The sequence below is a fragment of the Cercospora kikuchii genome (genome assembly GCF_019650295.1).
Source record: "Cercospora kikuchii DNA, contig_00004, whole genome shotgun sequence".
NCBI classification, from domain to species: domain Eukaryota; kingdom Fungi; phylum Ascomycota; class Dothideomycetes; order Mycosphaerellales; family Mycosphaerellaceae; genus Cercospora; species Cercospora kikuchii.
The window spans coordinates 1,078,047-1,098,530 of record NW_025408585.1 but is presented as its reverse complement, the minus strand read 5'-3'; the positions used below and the strand labels follow the sequence as shown (position 1 = coordinate 1,098,530).

Here is a 20,484-nt window from a genome sequence, read left to right as displayed (position 1 = left end):
CGTTCCTTGAGCGGATATGTCAAGTACAGGCAACCTTCGCTACTTACCGGGAGAGGCTTGACTTATATTAGAGTGCAACGGGGTCACACGACGGCACGAAAGCATGGATGGAGCTTGGACGCTCGACGTGCCCATAGCCGAGCGCCATATTCTTGCCACCGACATGCGAGCGCGGTCGGATGCTCTGCGACATGCGCACGATTCGTCTCGTGGTGTGGTGGTGTGGGAGAGAGAGCTGTGGACGTTGAATGCGTGTGCCGACAGCTATTTTCATGCACGCCGGCTCAGCGCTAGGGCCATCGAATTGAGTGCACTAAACGTTTTCGGAAGCTGAGGTCGTTTGCCTCTCACCTCTTCTCCCTAGGACCTTGGCCCGAGAAGAGAAGCTCTTGGGAGACAGAGGCCGTGCAAGGAGTCCAGTGCGTCGAAGTTGCTTTCCTGTCGTCGCTTGGAGCGCGCTCCTCCCCGACAAAGTCCCGCATAGAGTGTCTGCACTGTGGTCTGTGAAGATGGAACCTCTGGCCAGTGCCAAGGCGGACGTTGAAGCCATGCACACGCTCGCAAGCAGCCGATGGCTGGGACCCTCCCGACTGCTGGGGGCACTGCTGCTTTCTGCGCTGACCTGCAGGCCGCCCGCACTGCAGGCCACCACCACCTGTGCTCAACCTCTTTTCTGCAAGTCATTGGCGCCGAAAGGTACCCTGGTAGACGGCGGGACGCGCGGTCTCCGTTGGAGCTCTGGGTAGCAAGTCTTTTCTATACCACACTCGAGGAGCTTGTGCCCAGGATCCGGCTCAAACATCCTGCGTATCGCATGGGGACCCGCCTGGACGACGCAGATGGAGCGCCAGCGGCGAGCGGAGAGCTGCAGACGCCCGCCATCGCAGCTGCACCAGAGCGAGAATCTGGATCCTCTGATCTTCGGAACGGCTCAGGTGTGACTGATGCTCCCCCATTCTGGAGCACGAATCGCCACCGCAGGACCGCCAGTTCCGCGAGCATCCTCACCATTGACCACGCACGGCCGGCCGCCATCACTCTCGAGGACCACTCGAAAGATGATGACGAGCAGGCGCTATCGTGCTGGGCACAGTCGGTGACTATAGACGATTATTCAGTCGTGTCCGGCAACGGCAGCATTGGCGCGTATGTGGTGTGGCACTTGACCGTAAGCACCCTATACGGAGGCGACATGCCGCTGAACAAAAGGTTGTCCATAGCTCCGCGTCCCCACGGCCAATGCGAAGTTGCTGACTGTTGCCTCCACAGATACTCGGAGTTTGATCGCCTTCGAACAGATCTGATAAGGGCATTTCCACATGCAGAAGCCCAGATTCCGGAGCTTCCCCGCAAAAGCGTGGTGTCTAGATTTCGGCCCAAGTTCTTGGAGCATCGAAAGAATGGCCTGGCGCACTTCATGAAGTATGTTGCATCTTAAACTTGTACTGCTTTCCACGGCATGCTGAATATTTGCGCAGTTGCATCTTGTTGAACCCGGAATTCGCAAGTTCCCCCATCCTGAAGGAGTTCGTCTTCAGCTGAAGACGCGTCGCGTGATACGACTGGACCCTGCAGCTGCAGCTAGTGCCATTTCCAATCAGCCAAACCCCGACTACTTGACAGGCAGCACGTCGCCGCAACATCTCTTCGGGTCCGTCTGCCCATCTTGCTGTGCCGTAAATTCAGGTGGTGCCTCAACGACGAAATCAGAACCGCGCCGCACTCAACACTCCTGCTAAGAACTGCGTTCCCAAAGCGGTCGCTGGGACTTCCGCTAGGGAATTCGGGCAATCGCTAGAGAGGACCTCTGTCTCGGGAAAGAGCGTGAGGGTTCTGCTTTTGAGCTTACTAAAGAGGAGCAGCTCTGCTGTGCAGCAGGTGTCGCTTGAGACGACACCGCATGTCCTTTCTGAGGGCGGCCTTGGGAATCCAGCACAACGAGATCTTTTCACGTGAAAGCCACATCTACAAGGACCTACCATTATGGCTGTCTCGCACAACGCAGGTGCCTCGAAACCGCGCGACGTCTTCGCCTTCTTCGACCTACCCCGCGAGCTCCGGGACATGATCTATGAAGCCGCGGTGGAAGACAGAAGTCAGCCTGGAAGCAAGACGCAGCCCACATTGAGGGCCAAACGTGTTCCACTCCCTCAACTCCTCCAGGTGTCGCGGCGATTTAGCGACGAATATCGAGAACACATAGGAGGCAGCTCGAGTCTACACCTTAGTGACCACGTCGATTTTCAACTCGCCAACGTGGGATCATCAATCGGCATACCAACAGCTGCTAGAAAGATTCGGACCTTGCACATCCGCTTGGCCTCATTTGATGGCGAGGAGCTATCAGAAGAGCTAGAGCTACATGAGAAGTGGGCGGCATTGGCATTGCAGACTCTCCCGGACTTGCAAGAGCTCACTTTCCGCCTTGATGTGTGCACTACTGAGGATGCCACCGGCGCAACAGATCTGCTTTCGAAACCAGTGTGGTCAACTTTACCGCACCTCAGTCGCTTGGAGATCTGGCTGAGAGAAGCGACCATGGATGAGCTTAATGGCGTAGACAGCGAAAGCCATACGATCTGCAACAAGCTACTCGTGGAAGATGACGTTGAGCATCAACTGTTTGCGACGTGGTCGTTGACCGAGAAAGCGTTTGTGCTCACCGACACTTGAATGCAAAGGCTGAGATGCGTAGAATGCGCCATGAATTGTACACCACGAACTCATTGTACATCGGTTCAGCTTTCAGTGGCTTGGAATTGCAAGCTTCGCAACGGGCAAGACCTGACGTTTGACCATCCTTCCATACTGGAGGCAACTATCTGAGACACGACTGAGCGTACCCTCTGTCTCTTCGAAGTCATCATGGGAAAGTGTGCCTTTCTCCAGGGCGATTGACGATGACCGCCTGCTTTCCCGCCCCAGACGAAGTTCTGAGCCAGAAGACTGTCTGAGATACAAATGCGCTTCGTAGGAGCGACTTGTCGAAATCAACCACTCGCGATAGCGACGGATCTCTTTGCTCCATACCTTGAGAGACAGGCACGACTGTGGGAATTGGGCAAGTCAGCCAGCTCTCAGCTTTCGATGCGAAGGCCTGATTGTATATCATAGTGTAGTGATGTTGGCAAGTTCGAGGACCCAACAGGTCTTCAGGGAACAACTGGAATCGACGAAGAATGTATTCACAGGTATACAACACACAAAGAGTTCAAAAATTTCCCAAGAGGAACTTTCCTACATCATCGGAAGAGATCTGCCTCCGAGAAAGCGTCAAATAAAGATGTCATATTTCGCTCGTCAAATTCATTGCCTAGTACTCGAGTGTGACCTCCTGGCCCTTGACTCGTCCAATGACAATCTCTGCGGCGTACTTTGGTATCACTGTTCGCGCATGTCAGTATGTTGTCTTGAGTCGGGAGTGTGTGAAGAATGAGCTTACCTTCATCGTCGTGCAACATCTCGAACTCTTCTGATGCGTCCTTGCCCATGTGTGAGAAAAGGGCTTGTGGACCACCTGGATGCTCGTCAACCCAGTCAGTGACATTCATCACGACACCCTTGACCGCAATCCAGAGATCCTCCTTCTTGTTGTGCTTGGCAACCTCCTCGAGGGAGTATTCCTTCTCTGGCACCTTGAACGACTTGATATCGTTCGTCTTGGTGACCTGGCCGGGGTCCTTGCTATCCTTGGAGCCACCCATAACTGGAGCGGCGGATAGTTGACCTTGCTGTCGGATCTGTCCAGAGCTGTCGCTGCTGCTGGCAGAGGCGCCATTGCCCCACTCCACGGAGATCTTGCCTGGCTGGCTTGGGTCGATGTGCAAGCTGATTTGGCTTGCACGCGATGCAGCCTGGCCACCAGAGTTGTTGAGAACTTGCTGGAAGAGGTACTTGCTGGAGCTAGAACCGGCAACACGTCCATAGACGACACAGCCGAGAAGCGAGGAGCCACCAAGACGGTTGGCACCGTGGACACCACCAGCCAACTCACCGCAAGTGAAAAGACCCTCAAAAGGCTCGCCCTTGGAGTTGAGCACTTGCGACTTATCGTTGATCTCGATACCACCCATGGTGAAATGGAGCACTGGCTCCATAACCGCAACGTGGAAGTCGTCATTGACCTCGACTGGGAAGTTGTGGAAGAACTTCTTCTGGAATGGATCCTTCTCCTCGCCGTTTGCGTACTTGTTGTATGCAGTGAAGGTCTCGTTGAGCTTCTTCTCGCCGCAGCCAATGTCCTTCGCGAGCTCAGCTCCAGTCATCTTCTTCATCAGGCCACGACCAGAGTAGTGGCGAGTGTGGAAGTCGAGTGTATTGGACGCCTTGCTGTTCAGGCAGAGGCGGATTGGCCAGTTGCCCTTCTCCTTCTCCTCCCACATCTTGTTGGAGACGAAGTCACGGTGCTGGAGCTCGTCGACGAATCGCTCGCCCTTGGAGTTCAGCAGGAGACCACCCTCACCACGGAGCGCCTCAGCGGCCAGGAACTTCGTCTTGGCAGTTGGGTCCTTGGGGTCGACGAGACCAGTTGGGTGCACTTGCACCTTGTCCATGTCAATTCCGTTGGCGCCAATCTTCATCAACATCTTGTGTCCGTCACCAGTGGCGTGGTTGCCGTTTGTGGTCGACAGATCGAAGGTGTCGGGCCTGTGCTTCTTGAGGAGCGAGTCCTCTGTGAAATCGGCAGCGTAACCACCAGTCGCAAGCACGACAGGGCCGTCGACGGAGAATTGCTCGCCGTTGAGCTCATATGTAACACCTGTCGCCTTGTTGCCATCCATGTTGATGCTCTTGACATTTGCCTTCTTGATCAACTCAGTTCGCTCTGGCTCTTTCTCGCACAGCTCCTCCCATCGCTGCATGAGGGCGTATGTGATGGCCATACCGGGGAACTTGGCATCGTGGCCACGGTGTGTTCGTGGGAAGGAGTGACCTCTATTGAATATGTCAGAACAGCCCGAAAATGCGGAATTGGCAAAACACGTACCCTAACCGCGAGACAAGTGTGAGATCGAGGTTGAAGATGTCCTGCAGCCACTCGACCGCGGATGCGGATTGGTATGTGAGGACCTTGATGAGGTCTGGGCGAGCCTTGTCGCGCGCCGACTTGAAAGTGTCGTCGTAGAACTGCTTAACGCTGTCGCCGATGCCGTGGTCGACCTGTGTGCGGGTCAAGGCGCCGTTGATTCCGGAAGTGGCCTTGGTGGAGTTGCCACCCATGAAGTCTGGAAAGTTTGTCAGCGCTCGTTCTCGCCGTTCCTCCACTTTGCGAGTTCACGTACTGTTCTTGTCGAGAAGCAGGACATTGCCGCCGGACAAGTAGATAGTGTGGGCAGCGCTCAGACCGGAAACTGCTCAAGTGTCAGCTGTTTTCGCGCGATTGTGCTGCTTGAAGTACTCACGGCCGGCGCCGACAACGATGACTCTCTCAGGCATGATGGCTGTTTATTCGATTCAATGCAAAGACAGCGAGAGGAGGCGGAGGTGCGTGGTGGGAAGGCGGCGAGAGGCAGCGCCGACAGTCGTCTATTATGCAGGTGCTTTTCTGGCCGAGGTAAATGCCGTTCGCAGACTAGCCAGCCGCTATGCACTTGGTCTGGGCGATGAAAAGAGGAACACCACAGCGACGCAGACGGGGCCGTCGGTCGCTTTTGATTCTAATCGTGCAGGGACCGTGCTAAGCATGTGAATCGGCACTCGTCTGGGCTGAAATGGTCATGCGTAAGACGTCGCTGCCGCGGCCCTTTCACATGCGACACGTCCTGGACCATTATCCCCGCTGGAGTCCCCAAGATCTCAGCTGCGCCAATCACACGACGATGAACAGTAAGCTTTGCACTCTTCTGCTCGTGACACTCGTGACACTCGCTCCACGTTCCACGTTCCACGCTCTCTAGCATGGCAACAACACTGTCTGTTGTATGAAGCCTCACAATACCCACCGCCGTCGCTTCGGGCCATCTTGCCCGAGATGCGTGAAAGAGGCAACAAAGGCCATGCCCCCGTCCGCCGTTCCGTGACATCAAAGCCCGAGCGACGGCCTGGTCAGCAATTGGCACCAGAGTGGGCCCTCTGCGGCCGACGTGTGACACTCGACAAGTTGCCGACGGGCTTTGGTCGGTGTGGGAGGGCATGTCTTCCATGTCCATGATGTCTACAGAGTAATTTGCATTCTCCCATCTCCTTGTGGCTCGGAAGTAAGATCGCGAGCACTATACAGATGTTCTGCAAGTGATGTATTCGACTCGGGCTTATTCCCGTAATTCTCGCAGCTCGCTGTCTGGACCCGCTCGCCACCCCAAAGTCAAATATGGATGTCGAAGCCATTGCGCCGAGAAGCACGACCATAGGCTTTCTTTGCCACGCATCCCAGGGCGAGCCTTCAGACTGCTGATGAGAGAGACATCATGTCCTCAGCGGTACGACCCTGCTAAGTCGACTCCGCTCTTCGAAGTTTATCCTCCGCAATACCCGCCTCTGGACATCGGAGAACTGCCCGGCAGAAAGTGCCACGAGAGCAATGCCCCAGGTCAGCAAGACGTGTGCCTTGCCGTACTCACCCAATGTGCACCTCTGCGAATGTCAGATGAAAGTGCTTGTGTTGTTGCAGGCGCATGTATGCATGAATTTCGAGTCAGTATGCGATCATGTGAAACCGTGCTCACCCAGCCCAAAGAGGCTAGCGTGAAACGTTTGTCGTTGCAAGATGGAGGCGTCACTTCTTGGAGGATTGGAAGTTGACAAACATCAAAAACCATCAACACAGTCTCAATACACCACCAAAAACAGCAATGGACAAGATCAAGAGTTTCCTCGGCGGTAGCGGCAGCTCTGGTAGCGCCGCTGCTCAAGCTCCAGCGCCCGCAGGCGCCGTAGAGAACCCAGACAAGGTAAGACCGAGGAACCACTTCTTTTAGCAGTCGTGTAGTCCCAGCCCAAGGGCTCCGAAGACTGACAGCTATTTCGCAAACATGCGGACAAGCAGAGGTGCACGTTGCTGACCTGTATCGATCTAGGTTATCCTCCACACTACCCTCGGAGCCATCACCGTCAAGCTCTTCTCTCAGCAGACCCCACGCACTTGCACCAACTTTGCAACTCTTGCAAAGACTGGAAAGTACGATGGAGTCATCTTCCACCGTATCATCTCTGGTGAGGGTTCCGCAGCTAGAGACTCGTTAATGCGACACAATGCTGACACCGCGCAGGCTTCATGATCCAGGGTGGCGACCCGTACGTCTGCGATCTGTGAAAGCGTAATCAATATTAGAGACTCATGCTTACATTATCTTATATCAACAGAACTGGCACTGGACGCGGAGGTAGCTCGATCTATGGCAATAAGTTTGAAGACGAGATCGTACCTTCGCTCAAGCACGATGTAAGTCGGGCAGAGCCCCAGCATGCTACGAGCTCAGCAACTTCAGACAGAGCTCCAGCAACAAGTACATATGGCTAACATCTCCCAGGCCAAGGGAACTCTCTCCATGGCGAACGTGAGTATTTTCGATGCAGTCCATATCTTCATCGAGGTCGCTTGCTGACTATTGTGCCAGGCCGGACCAAACACCAACGGCAGCCAATTCTTCATCACTCTTGGCCCAACCGCTCACCTCAACGGCAAGCACACCGTCTTCGGCAAGGTCGTCGAGGGTATGGACGTCGTCGACAAGCTCGGTGCTGTCCGCACCGGTGCTGGTGACCGTCCTGTCAGCGAGGTTAAGATCGAGCGCACCGAGGTGTTCTAAACGCAGTGCGTGGGAACCTCAACGAGATCAAAAGCGAGTGTAACACTATTGAAGTGTGCGTAAAAGCTAGCACCCAAGATATGATCACAATGAACTAGGCTCTAGCGCCACGGTCCTTTGCCTTCCTGTTTACGAACCGTTACATTCAGGCGAAGCGAGCTAACGACGTGCAAATTTAAACTCCCCTCTTCCGTCAGTTGTGTCGCGAGTTTCAACTTCAGCATCAGTGTCCAGCCTCAATACATGCAGTCGTATTCCAGACAGCACATTGCCATGGTGGGTGCGACCCTGCAGAAGGAGTAAGCGATTGAATGGCAGTCTCAGTGCTCGAGTTACTGATGGGGCACGTTAGCCTGACTGTCAAGGGAAATGTACTAGACAGAACATGGAAACTCAAGTTTCTGAAAATTAGGCAGAGCTTAGTGCTAAACACATAGCGAACAAGTGAGCGGTCGACATTTGGCAGACTAGTCGCTTGCGGCAGCGCTGCTTATCCAACCCCTAGACCCTATCAACACAACCACGCTAATCAATGCAGAGCTACTGATCACTGCCACGGACTAAAGCTCCCTAAATCTCCCTTGGCACATCCCACTTCTCCGTCACGTCCTCGTAATCCGTATCTGCAGTGTCTCAAAGACAAGCAAAGGCTCGACGGCATTTTAAATGTTTGACTGGCATCTGCATCTTACCAGTATTGATGAGCTCCTGCATGAGCAAGGGTATATCACCTTGAATTTTGTGGCCAGGTGTGAGACGGCGTAGTCTTCATCAGCAGGACAACTCGCAGGCTCCTCAATCTCCATCTCGCCACCAGTCCCGTAGCTTGGTGCCACAGCTGAGCTCATCTCTGAAGGAGCTTTACTGCTAGACAAAGCAGCGTCTGTAGGATCAGATGGCGGCAGGATCCGTCATTCTCGTTCACCGTAGCCTCTGGATCGGAGTGTGCGCGGGCGAAGATATTTTGGCTCTCAAGCTGTTCATCGTGAGGAGTAGCAGCAGTAGAAGTTGGAGGACCCTCTGCATTGCACGACTTCTTGTCGACTATGACAGCTTTGAGAATGCGATCGAGATCCTGCTAGTATTCTACAGCCATACAGAGCTTAGCAGAGTTGACGGACCAGAACCCAACGAGCGTGATGTTAAGATCGCTGTTATCGAGCCGCTCCCTAACATTATCAGAAACTTTCGAAGACCAGCCAGAGTACATGCCAAACTGGAGCTCCCGATGAGCAATACTGAATCTGAGGGAAGTTTTGGGCTATAGTATCAAAGGGAGGCCTGATCGGTCGCCATACTTGTCTCGACACGATCTGAGAGTTGACTTGTCGGTTTTCGAAGCGCAATACTAAGAAGTGGTCTTGGCGTAGAGCGTGTACAGATTGTCGTAGGTTTCCCACTCCTTGTTGCACATAAGATGCACACCCACCAATTACTCCTTGATCAGAACGGCCAGGCTGTTCCTGTTGAGATCTGAAGGCTTATTTTACTTGTCGCCAATCCAGAGTATTGCGTCGACGAGCTTGCAGAGTTTTTGCCAATACTGCGCTTTTGCTCACCTCTGATCCTTCTCGTAAGGCTTCACCTGGCCCATCGGCACACTAAGCAGCATCGAAGGGCTAAAGCGGATCAGAGAAAGTCAACTTTGAAGTCGTGTCTCTGAGATCATCTTTGGCGTTTCACCCTCGCCATCCACGACTTTAATGTCCTGAGTCTGCTTCCATATTGAGGAGAGATGTTTTCTCTCAAATTTACCCTCCATGGTACACACCAACGGATACGTACAAGCAGTGGAGCAGCGACGAGACGTGCTTCTTGAAAACGGGGTCTTTCGTGAGAGATATCCACGAGATTCCCTGCGAGCTGAAGTTGTATCCGTTCGATAATTGTCTTAATTTGTCTGAAGCTCGCGTAGACACATACCAGGACAGTCTCCATCGGTGCTCTAGACGAAACAGTAGCCATTGTCACGACTTGTTTTCCGATGCGGTGCCTCGCAACAGATCTTCGAACCAGAGTCGCAACAGGCTTTGTTGAGTGTCTCTGCCCTTAGAATTGGCCTGGCTTGTGAGAGAGCTTCGCCTTTGTTGGCTCTTGGCTCTGCGACACGACAGAGAGAAGTTAGCCACGTTGTTTGTCTCTGACGATTCGCCCGGCCGCACTTCTGGTACGTCCTTACTGCGGTCACCTCTCACGTTGCATGTTCCGCAGAGCACCTGGCCTAACGGCGGCAGAATACAGGACCGACAGCAGCAATAGCGGATCCTCAAGGGAGATGCTTGGTATGGCCAGGTGTTGTATATCTTTGCAAGCTTCGTACGGAGAATACGAGCTTCAGAACTGGAAGATGTGGTCAGGAAGATCTCGTGCGCGATGTTCATTGATGTCTTGGGCACCTCCTTGCCGTTTTCCTTTGAAAGAATAGACCCAAAAGCGACGAGTGTTGGTGGGATCCTGTCTGCGATCTAAGGGCTGAATTTTGCTGCTAGCGACCGGAGTTCTCTCAAGAATTTGCGCCATGGTGATCTCGTTGGGGGCAGTAGGATACTTGAGCCTGACGCAGTGACGCAGCTTTGTTTCGTTTAAGTGCTTTGCGATGCGAGCTGCGCTGACAAGAGTTGGGTCGTTTGCTGTAGAGTCTGGGACACGAGATCTGTCGCTTCCGTCTCAAACTTGTAGATTTTAGTAGTGTTACAGGTATACAGTACGATTGTACAGAGACGTGGAGAGAGCCAAAGTCGGAGGGGTTAGAGGAGTAGACTTACCTTAGCCTGTTCGGGGTTAGATGGCTGTGACTGGAGGACCTTTGCTTTCCTGCCCTTTGCCTTCGTGGCCTTCTTCTTTGGCTGTGCCTTTGGCTTGGAAGATGGATCGTCCTCCGCATTCTCATCACCGTCATCGGCGCCATCACCCGTATAATCACCATCACCTGATTTCTTGTTGTGGAGCTTTCGAGGCGGAGCGTTATCATCGTCGCCCGCTTCGCCCTCGTCGTCAGTCGGAGCGTGCTTTCTGCCTGCCGATCGACGATTGAATGGAGAGGTTGATCATCCGAAGCACTGTCTCTTGCGACATCTTTGCCACTAGAGCCAATCTTGACTCCTGCCGGAATCGAAGCAAAGTAAGGGGTGAAATTAGAAAAGTGAAGGTCCGAAGCCTTTACTGCTGTAACGAATGCGAGGAGAAATGTGAGGTCGAGGGCGGCGGAAGTAAGGACTACAGTAGTGGCTCCGAGGATGTCCTTCAGGAGGCAATACTGCAAGAAGGGACCGCAGAAGAGGAAGAGGGTCAAATAGGCAATCGTCGAGAGCTTAGTCCAGATGCTCAGTGCAGTCTCTCGACCAGTTTCGCGGGCAATCGTGCAGTAGATATCGCGAGGGACAGCAATCTTGTCCTGTCCAATCCTCTGATGCTTATAAAGATGGACTGCAAGGATGTTCTGGCGTCTCTCGCTTAAGTAGCGCGACTTGTTCACTCACGCGTGGTGTGCCTCTTCGGAGCCTTCATTATAGCGTTGGCACTCCGCAGCTGGGGGATAGCGAGGCCAATGCTTCGCCTGGATTCAAGTGTCATTGCGACGAGACTTTCCGACTCTCCTGCCCGTGGCAGAGCATGGCCGATCAGAGCGAGCCAGTACATGATGGACCAATGTGAATTCCAGCTTCAGACAGACAGTTCTGTTTTGCGACGTTTTCCAGACTCTGAATTCAGACAAGGGTGCTGAGAAGTTGATTCGTGATGGATGCGGCAATGGAAAGCAGCGGGGACTGCAATGGATGTTTGTTTGTAGAGTGTTTGTAGGGCAAGTGTGGTCGGAGAACGGGTGGGCCTAGCTGCAGCTCATTTGCAAGTGAAGCAGTCGCTGGTCCGTGCCTGCATGTGCAAACATCAGTTGTACCACTCAGGTTATTGGCAACGCCTGTAACATCCCACATCAGTATCACTCAAAGCTCGCGAAAGCGCTTAGCATCAATTTGTGCGCTTTAGCCCAGACATCTCACACACCAAGACGCCCACAACATCCTTCCATCCCTGCTTGCAAGCTGCAGAATCCCCTACAAGATGTCAGAACAAGCAATGCCAGAACGCGTCCAGCGCAGCGAACTGTTGAGCGCGTTCAATGAACTCGATCGCGAGGCACGTTCGTCGAAGACGAACACTCAAAGCTTTTTCCACTGACTATGCCCAGATGGCTGAAGCGCTTGCGGAAAACCGCGAGGAGGATGCCCGGTCGGCAGCTCGCCTTCTGCTCGACTTCGAGCATTTGCCATTACGGATATACGGAAGGGCTTGCCTCGTGCTCGCCTGTGTCCACAAAGTGGACCGTCTTGACATGGCGCGTGAGCTTGTCCGTGTGGCTGAGCTGTTCAACGAAGCAGCTGGAGCTGGCAGGGCTGAGAAAGAGCTGCTTGACGAGTGCAAAGCTATTCGCGAGCAGATTCAGGCTCGCTACAATAACGCGGGATGAGCTGAGGCAGAAGAGGACCAGATCGAAAGGGATGAGATTGAGATCAAGCCCAGCCACGACTGGGCGTGATTCGGTTGAGATCGAAGCAGCGGACATCGTTTCTGACTTGCAATTATCTCAATCAGCGACAGAGCTAGGACTCACAGAACCGCCGGCTTCGCCATAAATGGAGATCGCTCATCCTCAAGTCCCTGCACAAACTTGTCTCGCTCCAGCTCTTTGTAGCTTGTCCGGGATTTGCAGCGCTCGTGTCGACGCATATACCCGATCCTTGTTTTGTCTACTGCCTCCAGCTCACCCAGTACTGTAGACACTGCTCCAACTCTTATTCCGGCTATTGTCAGCCCATTTACCAGCTTCAACACGGCGCTGGAGTCCCAGCTTCTTTGGCCTTTCAGACTTCGTCCCGTACTGCCCATAAATTCAGATCTGCTACTAGCGAAAGAGAATGGTAGCAACCCAGTAGAGGAGTGACCGTCGAGGAGTGCGAGAATGTCAAAGCGATCGAGAACCCTGAAATGCTCAATGTAGATTGACGAGCACTAGAGAATCAGATAGGCCATATCGACATTGACAGAATGTCACGAGCGGAGTATTCCCACCCTGCGCGGGCTTCAAATCACTGTTGGAGTGGAAGAATTGCACCGCATAGAGCCGAGTCGGACGAGACATATTTTCATCTATCTGCAAAGATACAAACAGTTAAACTTCTCACAAGCTTCGCCTAAATTCAAATATCAGCTCAATCACGCTGTAAAGGGATGTCTGGGCTACGACTACCTTCTTCCAACCACTGCTTTGAAAGTCATCACCCAAAGCGTCTGTTCGTGGAAATTAAGGACGACCATCGGACCTTGGGATGGCATGGAGGCCTTTCATATGGAGGCATCTGAGTTACGTGTCCCTTTTGTCCTGTGTTTTGGAATCGAGAGGACCTCCTTCTCTGGAAAGCTGGAATTTGCTCTGCTCTGTGCTCATCCCTAGGATTAGAATCCACCACAGCGGGTACGGTCATCGAAAACATGACAGCCCTGGCCGATGGTAAGTACTGAAGAAATTCTCGCTGATCCCATCGGTGCTAAGATCCAAACATCAGACTGTTCTTCGAAAAAAGGAGACGGGCCATTTTCTGCTGATCAGCATAGTTATGGCCAGAATGGTACTTTAGACAGGATCTTGTCTTACCTGCTGCTTCTTGGGCAACAAGAATTAATAGGTGCATAGAATGATGCCTCTCCGATGGGATAGTAATGTCTTTGTCTCTTCTGTCATATCGCACAAGTCTGATGCAAAGAGCTGTCGAAAACGTGTCGAGACTCTGACGGTGGTATCGTTCTTGTCCCCAGAAGGTGGATCCTTAGTGGTGCGAGTGTCCATGTTGAACCATGAAAGCTAGTGGAGACTTGACTGATGGTGCTTTCTGTCGATGGGCTCAGCACAGTACTCGTTGTCTCACCGTAATGTACAAACAACATGATACGGGCCTCAGCCGATGGCTTCCAATCTAGCAGGACCCCAAAAAGCAGAACAAATAAATGAATAATTCATTTTCACATTCTTGAACCAAATACGACCTGCCATGTCGGAGTATGATCGAAAGCATGGTGGACCATCTGTGACATTGAAAGAGTAAGCAAATGGCGGACAGACAAGCCCAGAACGTGCGGGGTGTTGCGGGGAAAATTCAAAGCTTCACTCCAGTCTTGCAAAATATATATTATCGAACGAAACAACGATTAGTAAGCACTTATAGTGTAGGCATGTCTCCCCGAACCGTCCATTGCACGTTACAGGACCTAACAATGCATTAGTGGTTAGCATTTCGCCTTCCCATAGCCTTCATGCTGTGAAAATAGGCGGAGACTCGGGTTCGAATCCCGATAAGTGCACGCGTTCTTTTTGCTCGGGAGATAGCATAGCCAGAGTCTCATAGCAATTGAACTGGGCTTCGTGGAGATACGAGAATGTGAAGTGAACCATTACCATGTCAAGAACTTTTGCACTAAAGCTCTGAAGAATGCCAAACAGCTTATTCTGCCCCGACCCATCATCTAAGCCAATCAATCGGTCAGAATCTCCATGTATCCACCTGTTGCTATTGACCCAGATGTAAAAGACAGATAGGAGTTGAGCTCACGCTTTTTTGGCTAGGTTGTATCAGCAAGCATTCGGGAGTAGAATATACATAAAACACCCTTATGCAATGGCAAGTAATTTTTCCAATGCTTGAGTACGATCTAATCTGTGTGATGCGTACATTGACCGTATCATGTCTACCATCAGGTCGTCACACAGCATTGCAATCCAGTCTCATCTCGAATCTTCGAAGTTCACTCCCAAATTGTGGCCCGTGCGCTCGGACAATGCTCGGCAAATCGCGTGGCAGCCGACGCTCCAAAGTTTTGACAATGCCATCATCCCATCTCCATCTCTCCCGCATTGCGAATACACTGCAATCACAATGAGCCTAGCATCGCCTGCGCTGTTGCCCAAGGCGACAGCGACGCCGCTGCGTATACTTGCGGCAAAATCGCCATCAACCACAACGCCAAATCGCTACCACGAGCACCGCCGCGGCCCAATAGCAAACTGCCATCGAACGTTCACAACTACAACCCACCATCGCCCACGAATACAACAGCCATGCACCAAAAACACTCGAACAACACGCGCCTTCCACACTACCCCACCTCTCCAGATCAAAGACCCTTATGCTTCCCTTGGTGTTAATAAATCCGCGACTGCATCCGAAATCAAAAAGGCTTACTATGGCCTCGCGAAAAAGTACCACCCGGATACAAACCCGGATCCCAAAGCTAAAGAGAAATTCGCTGAAGCGCAAAGCGCATACGAGTTACTGAGCGACAAGTCAAAGAAAGACATGTATGATCAGTACGGATCCGCGGCGTTCGATGCGAATGGAAATGCGGCTGGAGGGGGCGCAGGTCCAGGAGCTGGAGGACCCTTTGGTGGAGGCAACCCATTCGGGGGTGGAAACCCATTCGGAGGCTTCGGTGGTGGAGGTGCCGCGGGAGGATTTGGAGGGGCGGAGTTCAATTTCGAAGATCTGTTCTCAGCTTTCGGCGGTAGTGGAGCGAGGAGAGGGAGACCTGGAGGAAGAGGATTTCAAGAGGAGGTCATGGTGGGGGAGAATATTGAGGTGCAAACGAACATCTCATTCATGGATGCTGCAAAGGGTGTGCAGAAAGATATCACAATCAACCCGCTGGTCAAGTGTAAGACTTGCACTGGATCAGGAATGAAGAAAGGAACTCAAAGGAGTGCTTGTAAGAGCTGTGATGGAACTGGGACAAGAGTGCATTTCATGCAGGGTGGTTTCCAGATGGCGAGTACGTGTGGCACTTGTGGAGGAACTGGACAACAGGTTCCGCGCGGCAGCGAATGTGGCACATGCAGAGGACATGGAGCGGTAAGAGAGAAGAGAACGGTCACAGTGGATATTCCTGGTGGTGTGGAAGATGGCATGCGGTTGAGAGTACTTGGTGAGGGCGATCATCCCGCCACTGGACAATCGACCAACCCAGACGGAGCTACACAGAAGGGAGATTTGTACGTGTTCATTCGTGTGGCACCGGATTCGAAGTTCCAGAGGCACGGCTCAGATGTGCTGTATACTGCCAGTATACCCCTGACGACTGCCGTGCTTGGAGGCGAGATCACGGTCCCAACATTAGATGGCGATGTCAAGGTCAAGGTCGCAACCGGCACTGGAACGGGCGACAAGATTACAATGGGCGGCATGGGTATGAAGAAGCTCAACTCGCGACAAGGAGCAAAGGGTGATCTTCGCGTGGAATTCAAGGTCAACATGCCCAAATACTTGTCGGTAAACCAGCGCACGATCCTGGAAATGCTGGCCGATGAAATGGGAGACAACAGCGCGAAACGGATTATGAATCTGAACAAGATGAATACGGACTCATCGAAGAAAACATCTTCCACATCCTCGACATCCTCGAACACTGACAGCCACAAGGACGAAGGTTTCTTGAAGCGCATCTGGCACGATATCTCGGGCCAGCATAACAATCCTGAGGAGAACGCGAAGGACAAGGATCCGAAAGAGAAAGATGAGGAATCGAAGAAGAAAGCTTCTGGCTCCGGCTCATGATGACTCCCCTGTACATGTATCCTGTGCAACACATTTGTGCAAAATTGTCGAATATTCGAAGAAACTCTGTAAACTTACGCATGGCGAGGTGTTTGTTGGACCATGAGACACGCGAAGGGCAGCATAGAAGGAAGAGGAGCTGGGAATGGGGACCTGTACAGTAGTGTTGTCTTTGTCGTTGTCTCAATCGGACATCTCGACTCCACTTCAGACAAATGCTAATATTCTGCATCCAGACCACGAATCTTGACCCGTCAGAACAGGGATCATCCATCAATCCACGAGGAATAAAGTTAAGGTCCGCACTTTGGCAGCACTGTAACCCTCTCTGACGACAGAGGGCAACCGCGAATGTAACAACAAATGCACACAACTGACGCACATAGCTCTTTGTATGTCTCAGGCGGTACGAGCTAAACGACAGTTGGTGCCTCTTTAGACTGCGCTTCGCGGGATCCGGTCGATGGCACTAACGGCGCAAGTGCAGGTCGGGTGGAGGGTGAAGAAGAACTAATGCAAGTTATGCAAGTTTTATGCCGCCAACCTTCTGCTCAGAGATCACTGATCACTCTCCTAACCCAACGCAGTCAATAGATCCCATAACTATGGCCTCGACTGGTGGTTGTGTCAGCTTGAGACTTCGGTTAGCATCATCCCCGATGGACGCGACCGCAAGATGAGGGACGGGACGTTTCTCGAAGCCTCGTCATGGCTCCAACGCCGTGAGATAATAACCCTACGCCTGTCCGCCGGGGCTTTCGATGACTGACACAAGCGTTCTATCGATCAGTGAACAACGAGCAATACCACACACATCACAATAACAACGCGAACAAGATACAATATGCCATCTGTCACTACCATCCTCGCCCTCGGCATGGCGACCATCGCCCTTGCCGCTCCAATCGACACTCTGCAGCCAAATATCGCAGTGGCTCGCGACAACATTGCTGCTCGTGAAGCCTACATCTACACTCAAGAAGAGGAAAAGCGGGATCTCGACGCCCGTGAAGCCTACATTTACACCCAGGAGGAGGAAAAGCGAGACATTGGCGCCCGTGAGGCTTATATCTACACCCAGGAGGAGGAGAAGCGCGATCTCGATGCCCGTGAGGCGTACATTTACACCCAAGAAGAGGAATAAATTTTCCACCACAACGATGAAGACAACGACCTCACGAGTTCTGATCAATCGGGCAACGAAAGGCCATGGCAAGCGAGGGTTTCGGGCTCATTCGCAGCCCGATCAAAGCGCGGACATATGCGGCCGCGCGGACCGCGGTCAACCATGTGTGCACGGAGACATTCGTTTTTGCTAGCTAGTGTGATGGTTCAGTATGTAGTAGCGTTATCAGTAGCGCACAGTAACATCGATCTTACTGTGCAAATGTGGGCCCGAGTGGTCATCCACAGAGACACACAATTATGAACAGGCACCACGCGCAACGGAACGTGTTTCGGAGCAACAATGGCTGATTTTTGAGGGCTCGTTAGGGTTCACTAATCATACACATACCATGCTTTCCTTTCATCTGTTTCAATACTTCGTCATTCGTTCCAGCAGCAAGGTACAGTAGTAGGTACTGAGACAGCTTGAATTGATCGATGATTCGTTACTTCTCATCCTCAGCTTCTGTGTGCATGATATTCTTACCTGGGCGATTCCTTTCCATGTAACCGGAGAATAATATGGATGGTCCGACCGTGACACATCCCTTCAAGTCGGTGAGTCCGGACTCCATTTGATTCCATCCATCAATAATCGCATGACTAATCCACGCCCCCGAGATTCCAGCGTCCAGATATCGCAGTGCCTCACCTCAATGTCACTATCCTGGATCGATCTACTGTGTCCCCGGGCTACATCTTCATCTCGCCATTCAAGAACCACATTTCTGGGCCGTTCATCTATGACCAGTTCGGCGAATTAATCTGGTCAGGAAGCGAGACCTTCAGCGCAAGCACTGGATCTGGTCCTCAGGCATATGTCTTTGAACCTTGTCCATATTCCTCCCAAGCCGGCGATCAAGATGAGACTTATCTCTGTATGCTGCATACCTTCAACCAAGGAGGTAGCGGACGAGGTCAAGCCTTGATTCTCGATTCTGCTTACAAGAATGTCAAAGGGATCCAGTATAACGGAACGTCCTCGGCGCTAGATCTTCATGAGTTCAAACTAGTTGAAAATGGATCTGGAGAATCACAGTCAGCTCTTTTGACACAATACCGTCCTATTCCTGCTGAACTGTCAGCATATGGCGTACCTGGAATTGGTTGGCTACATGACTCTGTCTTCCAAGAACAACGACTCAGCGATGGAGCCATAATTTTCGAATGGAAAGCTTCCGATCACATCAATCTGAACGAGACTGCCGTGGCGTTCTATGACGGCCGTCAACCCGATTCACCATGGGATTATTTTCATATCAACTCTGTCCAGAAACTCGACGGCAGTGGAGATTATCTGATAAGTGCTCGACATGCTTCTGCGATTTATTTGATCGATGGCAAAAATGGATCTGTGGTATGGCGACTCGGAGGTCGAAGGTCAGATTTTCGTATGATCTCAGCAACGACGAATGGTCAAGGAGAAGGAGAAGAGATATCAGATTGGTTCTATTTTCCCCACCATGCAACTCTGCTCCGCAATGAAAGTGGCATCCTCACAATAAGCCCTTTCGACAATGGTCAGACTCCCAAACGGAAACCTCGATCATACAGCCGCGGTCTTCTGCTTTCCGTCAACGAAGCGGCACGAACAGTCTCGATTCTGGAAACTTATCGCACTGCGTCTCAGCCACGTGCAGCAGAACTTGGCGGCAGTATGCAAATTCTCGAAAATGGGAATGTGCTGATCGGATGGGGGAACACAGGATGTATGACAGAATACACCGCGGCGCCAGAGTCGCGGCCTGTATTCGAGGCGTGTGTGGTGGATAAGAAGGCGACTCCGGCCTTATATCGTGCGACGAAGACGAAGGCCTGGATAGGGAGGCCGAAGACGAGACCTGCTGTGGCTGCATTTTCGCGAAGAAAGGAAATGACAGAAGAGCAAAGTGTGAAAACTGCCATTCATATGAGTTGGAATGGGGCGACGGAAGTGGCGAGTTGGCGTATTTACGGCGGTAGTATTACAATCACCACACCGAACGATGCAGAAGTCAGCTGGACTGAGCTGGGAACTTTTCCACGCAGCGGCTTCGAGACTTCGGCGCTGATCGAATCGACATCCTCCCTGCCACCGCCTCTGGTCGTGAAAGTGGAAGCTCTCGCGGCAGATGGGAATGTTCTGGGGGAGTCCGACATGTCGGCGACTTTTGTGCCAAACAGCGCTGCAGGGTGTAATGAAATGTGGTGCCGTCCTCTTCCGCAGCGGATGAAGGAAGTTTCACTGTCCAGCGATAGTGCTTCATCTGGCAATGGAAGTCACCGTCGAGAGGCTTGGCAAGATACATTCATGTCCTGGCAGGTTTTGGGGTTTGCCTTGTGTGCTTTGATAATGGGAGTCCTGGCGAAGCGGCGGATATGGCGTAGGAATGGCCTCTCATGGTGATGATGGTCGTGTCGAAGATCATTGCTACTGGCTGCTCAATTTGTTGCGAGGAGTTCTGTGCGGATCTGGCGGCGTCGTTGCTGGAAGGATCACGCTGATGAAGTATGAGTATGAATACAACGACAGCAGATAGAGAGCCAGTCTTTGGATGGCAGCACAGTGTTTGGTATCGAAGGGTTCTGGAAACGAAATTGGAGTGATTATTTCTCGTGGATCCTGTAGATTGATGTCCTTGTCGTTGTCTTGAGCGGACGTCACAAAGTGAGACCGCTTATAGACAGCGAACAGGTCAAACTACGATTCCAGCAGCATTCGACGATGTCCAGCCTTGTGACGGAACATCGTCATGGCGCAGTGAGGCATTGCTGGCGCCTCTCGCGGAAGTGCTAAGCGCGAGCTACCACGGGTTGGGCGCTTAACATATGGTAGAGAAGAGGCCGTTGGCATCCTTCGACTGGACGTGTGTGAGGCAGCCTCGTGACTCGCGACGTAGCAGAGGCCGCGGCGAAGCGCTGGCAGTGCTGAAGTAGAATATATATGTCGGTGCTGGAGGAGTACTTCCTCTGCGTGTTGGCCGCAGAAT

General features: G+C 52.3%; 8 protein-coding genes across 8 annotated transcripts; 7 read left to right on the top strand and 1 right to left on the bottom strand.

The window, feature by feature from the left end:
* Positions 1 to 814: 814 nt before the first annotated feature.
* On the top strand, positions 815 to 1,542 carry CKM354_000666000 (uncharacterized protein; the record flags this gene model as incomplete). The annotated part of the gene is made up of 3 exons (XM_044801984.1): positions 815 to 1,209; positions 1,270 to 1,422; positions 1,479 to 1,542. 3 exons carry the CDS (start codon positions 815 to 817, stop codon positions 1,540 to 1,542), a joined length of 612 nt encoding a protein of 203 aa, XP_044657919.1.
* Positions 1,543 to 1,983: 441 nt separating this feature from the next.
* On the top strand, positions 1,984 to 2,673 carry CKM354_000665900 (uncharacterized protein; the record flags this gene model as incomplete). The annotated part of the gene is made up of 1 exon (XM_044801983.1): positions 1,984 to 2,673. The coding sequence occupies one exon, from the start codon at positions 1,984 to 1,986 to the stop codon at positions 2,671 to 2,673; it is 690 nt and encodes a 229-aa protein (XP_044657918.1).
* A 640-nt stretch (positions 2,674 to 3,313) lies between these two features.
* On the bottom strand, positions 3,314 to 5,436 carry CKM354_000665800 (uncharacterized protein; the record flags this gene model as incomplete). Its single annotated transcript, XM_044801982.1, has 5 exons — positions 3,314 to 3,384; positions 3,443 to 4,935; positions 4,988 to 5,225; positions 5,283 to 5,351; positions 5,403 to 5,436. 5 exons carry the CDS (start codon positions 5,434 to 5,436, stop codon positions 3,314 to 3,316), a joined length of 1,905 nt encoding a protein of 634 aa, XP_044657917.1.
* Positions 5,437 to 6,791: 1,355 nt separating this feature from the next.
* CKM354_000665700 (uncharacterized protein) lies at positions 6,792 to 7,748 on the top strand (the record flags this gene model as incomplete). The annotated part of the gene is made up of 6 exons (XM_044801981.1): positions 6,792 to 6,890; positions 7,017 to 7,152; positions 7,209 to 7,233; positions 7,303 to 7,381; positions 7,470 to 7,496; positions 7,557 to 7,748. 6 exons carry the CDS (start codon positions 6,792 to 6,794, stop codon positions 7,746 to 7,748), a joined length of 558 nt encoding a protein of 185 aa, XP_044657916.1.
* Positions 7,749 to 11,810: 4,062 nt separating this feature from the next.
* On the top strand, positions 11,811 to 12,285 carry CKM354_000665600 (uncharacterized protein; the record flags this gene model as incomplete). Its single annotated transcript, XM_044801980.1, has 3 exons — positions 11,811 to 11,885; positions 11,938 to 12,088; positions 12,227 to 12,285. The coding sequence occupies 3 exons, from the start codon at positions 11,811 to 11,813 to the stop codon at positions 12,283 to 12,285; spliced, it is 285 nt and encodes a 94-aa protein (XP_044657915.1).
* Positions 12,286 to 14,677: 2,392 nt separating this feature from the next.
* CKM354_000665500 (uncharacterized protein) lies at positions 14,678 to 16,348 on the top strand (the record flags this gene model as incomplete). The annotated part of the gene is made up of 1 exon (XM_044801979.1): positions 14,678 to 16,348. The coding sequence occupies one exon, from the start codon at positions 14,678 to 14,680 to the stop codon at positions 16,346 to 16,348; it is 1,671 nt and encodes a 556-aa protein (XP_044657914.1).
* An 844-nt stretch (positions 16,349 to 17,192) lies between these two features.
* Positions 17,193 to 17,492, top strand: CKM354_000665400 (uncharacterized protein; the record flags this gene model as incomplete). The annotated part of the gene is made up of 1 exon (XM_044801978.1): positions 17,193 to 17,492. One exon carries the CDS (start codon positions 17,193 to 17,195, stop codon positions 17,490 to 17,492), a length of 300 nt encoding a protein of 99 aa, XP_044657913.1.
* Positions 17,493 to 18,037: 545 nt separating this feature from the next.
* Positions 18,038 to 19,901, top strand: CKM354_000665300 (uncharacterized protein; the record flags this gene model as incomplete). Its single annotated transcript, XM_044801977.1, has 2 exons — positions 18,038 to 18,073; positions 18,144 to 19,901. The coding sequence occupies 2 exons, from the start codon at positions 18,038 to 18,040 to the stop codon at positions 19,899 to 19,901; spliced, it is 1,794 nt and encodes a 597-aa protein (XP_044657912.1).
* Between the last annotated feature and the right edge of the window lie 583 nt (positions 19,902 to 20,484).